This window comes from Mizuhopecten yessoensis, unplaced genomic scaffold (genome assembly GCF_002113885.1).
Source record: "Mizuhopecten yessoensis strain PY_sf001 unplaced genomic scaffold, ASM211388v2 scaffold9503, whole genome shotgun sequence".
Taxonomy (NCBI): domain Eukaryota; kingdom Metazoa; phylum Mollusca; class Bivalvia; order Pectinida; family Pectinidae; genus Mizuhopecten; species Mizuhopecten yessoensis.
This window is the reverse complement of record NW_018408080.1, coordinates 344,475-353,611: the sequence shown is the minus strand read 5'-3', so window position 1 is coordinate 353,611 and position 9,137 is coordinate 344,475. Positions and strand designations below refer to the sequence as shown.

The 9,137-nt window shown below is 38.9% G+C and overlaps 1 protein-coding gene across 1 annotated transcript; it reads left to right on the top strand.

Moving 5' to 3' along the window:
* Positions 1–518: 518 nt before the first annotated feature.
* On the top strand, positions 519–2,382 carry LOC110458233 (interleukin 17-like protein). The gene is made up of 2 exons (XM_021509846.1): positions 519–571; positions 2,010–2,382. The coding sequence occupies exons 1-2, from the start codon at positions 549–551 to the stop codon at positions 2,380–2,382; spliced, it is 396 nt and encodes a 131-aa protein (XP_021365521.1). The 5' UTR covers positions 519–548.
* The last annotated feature ends 6,755 nt before the right edge of the window (positions 2,383–9,137 follow it).

Here is a 9,137-nt window from a genome sequence, read left to right as displayed (position 1 = left end):
GCTAGCTATTCGCAGGTTTTTGAATTAGCTTTATAACTTTATCATTTGTTTTCATTTCTGTGTATTATGTGATCTTATATTCTACACTTGGAATTTACTTTCCAATCACTTTCTAACAAATTGAAAAGAAAATTCAATTTGTGTTTTTGATTCGTGACTTCATACACTTTTTGTAAGTAAACTAAAATGTAAAAGGAATTGAAATGAACAATGTTTTATTTTTGCGGTTATTTGATTTAAGATAATTGATGAATTCAAAGTATTTTAATATTGAATAAATAACATCGTGATTCACTTTTATAAGAACAAAACAGATATGTTCTTCAAGAGTTTAAAATCCCATGTATAAATCAAACACTATTACAATATACGTGAAACTTTATATATAAAATCAAACGTATGCTTCCTTCCAGGCGATATTGATCCTGCTAAATGGCCAGTTGGCCAGAGCCACATGGTGCCGTAACCCGGGTGTTAGCCAAATGAACAACCTTACCCGAACCCTTCTACAATGAAGTAATCTCTGGCTATCATATGAAACGGCGGATATGGATACGAGCGATATTTACACGTAAGTACACACCTAATAAAGATATATCATTTATCTTAACATTAAAAACACGATAGGGAATCTAAATGTCATACATCAATTCTATAAAAAAAAAAAAAAAGCTCAATTTCTATGCGAGGATGTTTGGCATGCGTTCATTCATTTTGTCAAGAACACAATTGGGTAGCTGTGTGTCCTACGTCACTTCCGGAATAACATTAAAAGCCAATCAGGTGTCGAAGCTTTTCACGTGATTGCAGATGTTATAATTGTTTAGGCGTCACCCATGTGTCTCTTATATCACAGACACCGATAATTTTATTTGATAACCCTGATGATCTACATCATTAAGGTTTCAATTTTAAATATCTGACAAAGCCATGAATTGCTCTATAAACATCCACACCCAGTAATATTTGTTACGAGGAAGACTGTCGATTGGTCAGATGGACGTGCTCCTTCCTTGTTTGGTTTTTATTTGAAGTTATTTTACATGAGCCAAAAGGATATTTTAAATCTTCTCATTTGGTCTAGTAGTCATGTGGTCCAGACAAACGCTTGTACGCTACCGTGTTTTTCCGTTATGGTTCCTTTCTTTCGGTGTCCCCAAGCTCTTGCTTCGATTAGGAATTCGTATTTGGACGTTATTTATTACTTAAATCCTGTTTAAGTGAAAGACCCATTATTGATGAATATTTGCATGCTAATAAATGCCAAGTCTCTTTTTAACAAAAACTTATTTTGCGAACTTTCGAAAACGACGATTTCCTTTGTCATGCAAGCGTATTTTTCATACCGAACTGGTGAATTTCGTTCCGAATCTGCAGTCTGGATTAAAAATACACTGTTTGCAGATGTAAATGGGCCATATAAGAAAAGAAATTCTTCACTAAATGACCATTTCGTCCATTAAGACTCAACAGTAGTATTAAAGGTAAAAAGAATCTAATCCATGTTTTGTATATTTCGAATCATTTCTAGAATACAGCAACAAAAAATAGGAGCCAATAAATCAGTTCTGTGTCCATATTTTTAAAACCATTCCTTATGCACAATATCTTATTCCTTAATAAGTAAATACAAAAAAATCACATTTTGTTAACGATTTGGAAATATTATGGACAGACTTAAAGCCAAATCCTTTTTTCAAATATTGTCTTGAGCACAGAATTCATGCTTGAGCATGAATGAGAATGGTTTCATGAAAACGGGCCCTGATTTCTGTTAGTGGTAGCTATGCTTTCTCGCTGGAAAAATTATCAGTCCAAGCTTTGCTGAATTATGACTTTGAGATTGTTATATATATGATACCTTTAACTTGCTAAGAAATTCTTACCGTAATGTTGTATTTGCATAATCATCTCACAAAATAATACTGCATACGGCACATGAAAACAAAACAACTGCATTATATACCACTTGTATTGTATTATTAGACTGTATATTCATTATTACACAGGCTATTACTGCAGGGTGATACCAGTTGTCCAGCCCCAACTGACCAAGACGATTCGGAAGATCCATCAACGTGCCCCTCTTATCTCGTGAAAGAAGTGGACCCAACGAGAATCCCGTCTGCCATTGTGCACGCGCGCTGTCGATGTGAGAATTGTCAAATATCGGGACTGCGGAGTAGGCGCAGACATCAGTACGCATGCGAGCCAGTGTACCGCTTCCTTCCGGTCCTCAAGAGACAAAGCACGTGCATCGATGGAGAGTATCAATACGCCTTAGTCCATCAGAGAGTGGCCGTGTCGTGTCACTGTGTGAGGAGTAGAAATAATCGCGCCAAATTGTCGACCAGTTTTAAATCTCCTGAAAACTTTATGTAGTGATTTCAGTATGCATTGCGCAATGTCAAATGTTTGGTGTGGTGGTAATTAATAAATTGTCCTTTGTTTTAAAATCAGTGTTGTGTGGTTAATAAATTAAAAAAGAAAAAGTATGTTCCCTTAACAAACAGTATTATAATGTTTATTTCATATTATTATTTACCAACATTTATTTAATTAATACGTCCACACTGACATTCAGTCAATAATCATTGATCCCGCAAACTGTAGTTATTATCTCATAAGGTGACCACAGAACGTGACACTTTTCAATGGAGTGGAAAACAATACATGTGGAAGAGATTTCAGTAAAGTTCAGTAAAAAGAGGTAAATAGAGCTATAAAGGACGAATAGTGAATACTTTCCCGGCGGCCCAGTACGTATGTGTATATATGAAACACGGCTTACGTCTTCAATTGATATGATGAAGAGAGATCACCTAATAGCAGGTGTTTGTTTAGTAAAACTGCTTATCTATAATCGGAATATTAGAATAAGCATAAAGGTTGTTTCCAAAACAGCAATTGTTAAATAAATTGTTAACCTTCCCACGTCTTCGTTTTTGACAGATGATATTATTTCAAATCACTTTCCTGGTGACAATATGACCATATTGCATGCATGTAGGATAGAAGTTTCAAGGGTGCAGAATTATGGACATATACCGAGACTATGAAAAATAAATAGAATCTATAACCCCTTGTGTGAAGTAAACAGATAAATATCAACCAGCGGGTTAGGTTTTGAAAAATGAGGTTTTACAAGATGACGTTACCCTGGTTACTCTGCATAATGTGATGACGCGATGGTGACGTTTTCAGAGTGATAGCGTGCGTAAGTTACCTTTTCCCTAGGTAGGTAAAGACATATGCAAGACCAAACACTTGTGTTCTTCTAACTCGTGCGCTCCGCGCATTCGTGAATATATTCGTCCGCGCAATAAACGCGTGCTTTCTGATTCGTTAGAAAAACACAAGTGTGTGGTCTGGCTTTTATCACATACCTTCCGTATTTGATAGAGATCGATACAAAGATTGTATAAGCTTTGATATTTTTTGCAAATACTGGGAACTTTACAGTTCGCCATGACAAGGGGATTCCCATAAAAATGTAGTTCCGGCTAGTAGGTAAATACAACATTCCGTATTGCACATATGACGTCATGCCTATGAAAGAAAAATAGAATATATAACCTCTTGTGTGAAGTAAACAGATAAATATCAACCAGAGGGTTAGGTTTTGGAGGTTGAGGTTTTACAAGATGACGTTACCCTGGTCATTCTGCATAATGTGATGATGCGATGGTGACGTTTTCAGAGTAATAGCGTGCGTAAGTTACCTTTTCCCAAGGTAGGTGAAGACATATGCAAGACCACACACTTGTGTTTTTCTAACGAATCAGAAAGCACGAGTTTATTGCGCGGACGAATATATTCACGAGTGCGCGGATAATTATTAACTGATAATAAATTAGTGCTTTCTGATTTGTTAGAAAAACACAAGTGTGTGGTCATGCTTTAATCACATACCTTCCGTATTTGGTAGAGATCGATACAAAGATTTTATAAGCTTTGATATTTTTGTGCAAATACCGGGAACTTTACAGTTCGCCATGGCAAGGGGATTCCCATAAAAAGTACGTTCGGCTAGTAGGTAAATGCAACATTCCGTATTGCACATGTGCAATACAGAACGTTGTATTTCATGGTAAGAAAATTGCTTGTAATACTATAACAAGATGCAACAGGTATGTAATAAAGATGTATCGCTTCCCTAGCAGAAAACGGTAATACCGTCATGAAGTGTGGGAGAAAGATGTACATGTATCATACATGGCTTTCCATTATAGGAAAACTCCATCTTACATGGCCGACTATATAAGAAAGCAATACACATGCTGAACGTAAATTAGTGTTTTGATGCACGTCAAAAGCGTGACCAGTAAAATAGTGAGGTGTTTGAAATATTAACAAATCAGTTTGTTGTTTAAAACTATTTCAAATGTATTAAAGTGTATAGCAAGCTTTAAGTGAGTGTAAAGAATCATGACAACCCCAGACATACCCATCCAAAACCTAGACCTCCATGGTAACCCATATTTTCTCAATTTATGCTTAATATGCTCATGAGTAAGCTTTAAATTAGGTAGGGAAATTGATTAAAATTCTACGGGGTTTTTTCCTGTCTGTATCTGTGACATACAAACCTATATAATGTAACTAGCTAGGACATATATCAGTCTCAACAACCGGGATTTACGACTGAACTCCATCTCGTTTTAGTCTCAATTTACATTCCATAAAATGGTTTATATTAGTAGATCATTGTCTTATTTATAAGCGTGTTACATGGCTACAGAGATCAATGAGAGATTTGTTTTAGATCTCATGTAAAGGTTAATTTCTCGTTTTAAATGCTGACGTGTTACAAACACAAGTATATATTAATTAGCATTCCTCAGAATGGTTTATAAATCAATTTTAACTATATCTGTGTGTTTATGTTATATGCCTACAGAGGTCGGTGAGAGAAAATCCAGATTTTATACAAAGGTATTTTTTTCTTTCACATTGATGTTTTACAAACAGAACCAAACATGTTCTGTTCTTTCATTATGTTCTGAATGTTTGTTACAATCAACAATGGATAGAACATGAAGTAAAATCACTAACATAAAAGATAACTAATAATATACCAAAACATCACAAACATCAGGAAAAAACAACAAGTACTAAGGAGACATCAAAAACATCAGGACACAACAACAAGGACTGAGGAGACATCACAAACACCAGGCTACAACAACAAGGACTGAGGAGACATCACAAACATCAGGACACAACAAGAAGTACTGAGGAGACATCACAAACACCAGGACACAACAACAAGGTCTGAGGAGACATCACAAACATCAGGTCACAACAACAAGGACTAAGGAGATATCACAAACATCAGAACACAACAACAAGGACTGAGGATACATCACAAACATCAGGTCACAACAACAAGGAGTGAGGAGACATCACGGACACCTGGCTACAACAACAAGGACTGAGGGGACATCACAAACACCAGGCTACAACAACAAGGACTGAGGAGACATCACAAACATCAGGACACAACAAGAAGTACTGAGGAGACATCACAAACACCAGGACACAACAACAAGGTCTGAGGAGACATCACAAACATCAGGTCACAACAACAAGGACTAAGAAAACATCACAAACATCAGGTCACAACAACAGGGACTGAGGGGACATCACAAACACCAGGTCACAACAACAAGGACTGAGGAGACATCACAAACACCAGGCTACAACAACAAGGACTGAAGGGACATCACAAACATCAAGACACAACAACAAGTACTGAGGAGACATTACAAACATCAGGTCACATCAACAAGGACTAAGGAGACATTACAAACATCAGGCAACAACAACAAGGACTGAGGGGACATCACAAACATCAGGACACAACAACAAGTACTGAGGGGACATTACAAACATCAGGTCACATCAACAAGGACTAAGGAGACATTACAAACATCTGGACACAACTACACGGGCTGAGGAAACATCACAAACATCAGGTCACAACAACAAGGACTGAGGAGACATCACAAACATCAGGACACAACAACAAGCACTGAGGAGACATTACAAACATCAGGTCACATCAACAAGGACTAAGGAGACATTACAAACATCAGGCTACAACAACAAGGACTGAGGAAAATTTACAAACATCAGGTCACGACAACAAGGACTAAGGAGACATTACAAACATCAGGCTACAACAACAAGGACTGAGGAGACATCGCAAACATCAGGTCACAACAACAAGGACTGAGGAAACATCACAAACATCAGGTCACAACAACAAGGGCGGAGAAGATATCACAAACATCAGGTCACAACAACAAGGACTGAGGAGACATCATAAACATCAGGCTACAACAACAAGGACTGACGGGACATCACAAACATCAGGTCACAACAACAAGGACTGAGGAAACATCACAAACATCAGGTCACAACAACAAGGGTGGAGAAGATATCACAAACATCAGGACACAACAACAAGGCCTGAGGAGACAGCACAAACATCAAGCTACAACAACAAGGACTAAGGAGACATTACAAACATAAGGCTACAACAACAAGGACTGACGGAACATCACAAACATCAGGTCACAACAACAAGAAATCAAACATCAGGACACAACAACAAGGACTGAGGAGACATCACACACATCAAGCTACAACAACAAGGACTAAGGAGACATTACAAACATCAGGTCACATCAACAAGGACTAAGGAGACATTACAAACATCAGGCTACAACAACAAGGACTGAGGAGACATTACAAACATCAGGTCACATCAACAAGGACTAGGGAGACATTACAAACATCAGGCTACAACAACAAGGACTGAGGAAACATCACAAACATCAGGTCACAACAACAAGGACTAAGGAGACATTACAAACATCAGGTCACATCAACAAGGACTAAGGAGACATCACAAACATCAGGTCACAACAACAAGGACTAAGGAGACATCACAAACATCAGGCTACAACAACAAGGACTGAGGAGACATCGCAAACATCAGGTCACAACAACAAGGACTGAGGAGACATCACAAACATCAGGCTACAACAACAAGGACTAAGGAGACATCACAAACATCAGGTCACACCAACAAGGGCTGAGGAGACATCACAAACATCAGGACACAACAACAAGGACTGAGGAGACATCACACACATTAAGCTAAAACAACAAGGACTCAGGAGACTTCACAAACATTTGGACACAACAACAAAGACTGAGGAGACTTCACAAACATCATGATAAAACAACAAGGACAGAGGAGACATCACAAACATCAGGAGAAAACAACAAGGACTGAGGAGACATCACAAACACCAGGACACAACAACAAGGGCTGAGGAGACATCACAATCATCAGGTCACAGCAACAAGGACTAAGGAGACATCACAAACATCAGGACACAACAACAAGGACTGAGGAGACATCACAAACACCAAGCTACAACAACAAGGACTGAGGAGACAAGGACTGAGGAGACATCACAAACACCAAGCTACAACAACAAGGACTGAGGAGACATCACAAACACCAAGCTACAACAACAAGGACTGAGGAGACAAGGACTGAGGAGACATCACAAACATCAGGTCACAACAACAAGAAATGAGGAAACATCACAAACATCAGGACACAACAACAAGGACTGAGGAGACATCACAAACATCAGGTCACAACAACAAGGAATGAGAAAACATCACAAAATTCGGGTCACAACAACAAAGACTGAGGGGACATCACAAACATCAGGCTACAACAACAGGGACTGAGGAGACATCACAAACATCAGGCTACAACAACAGGGACTAAGGGGACATCACAAACACCAGGTCACAACAACAAGGACTGAGGAGACATCACAAACACCAAGCTACAACAACAAGGACTGAGGGGACATCACAAACACCAGGCTACAACAACAAGGACTGAGGGGACATCACAAACACCCGGCTACAACAACAAAGCCTGAGGAAACATCACAAACATCAGGTCACAACAACAAGGACTGAGGGGACATCACCAACATCAGGCTACAACAACAAGGACTGAGGAAAATTTACAAACATCAGGTCACAACAACAAGGACTAAGGAGACATTACAAACACCAGGCTACAACAACAACGACTGAGGAAACATCACAAACAACAGGTCACAACAACAAGGGCTACAACAAGGACTGAGGGGGCATCACAAACATCAGGACACAACAACAAGGACTAAGGAAACATCACCAACATCAGGCTACAACAACAAGTACTGACGAGACATCACAAACATCAGGTCACAACAACAAGGACTAAGGAAACATCACAAACATCAGGCTACAACAACAAGTACTGAGGAAACATCAGAAACACCAGGCTACAACAACAAGGACTGAGGACACATCACAAACATCAGGTCACAACAACGAGGACTCAGGAGACTTCACAAACATCTGGACACACATCAAGGACTGAGGAGACATCACAAACATCAGGAGAAAACAACAAGGACTGAGGAAACATCACAAACATCAGGATACAACAACAAGGACTGAGGAAACATCACAAACATCAGGTCACAACAACGAGGACTGAGGAGACATCACACGCATCAAGCTACATTAACAAGGACTACAACAAGGACTGAGGAAAATTCACAAACATCAGGTCACAACAACAAGGACTGAGGAGACATCACACACATCAAGCTACATTAACAAGGACTAAGGAGACATTACAAACATCAGGACACAACTACAAGGGCTGAGGAAACATCATAAACATCAGATCACAACAACAAGGACTGAGGAGACATCACAAACATCAGGACACAACAACAAGTACTGAAGAGACATTACAAACATCAGGTCACATCAACAAGGACTAAGGAGACATTACAAATATCAGGCTACAACAACAAGGACTGAGGAAAATTCACAAACATCAGGTCACAACAACAAGAAATGAGGAAACATCACAAACACCAGGCTACAACAACAAGGACTGAGGAGACATCACAAACATCAGGCTACAACAACAAGGAGACATCACAAACATCAGGTCACAACAACAAAGGCTGAGGAAACATCACAAACATCAGGCTACAACAACAAGGACTAAGTAGACATTACAAACATCAGGACAC

Coding starts and splice junctions, on each gene's coding strand:
- LOC110458233 (XM_021509846.1), top strand. CDS start 549: ATGGATACGAGCGATATTTACAC. Junction 572..2,009: donor GATACGAGCGATATTTACAC/GTAAGTACACAC, acceptor ATTATTACACAG/GCTATTACTGCAGGGTGATA.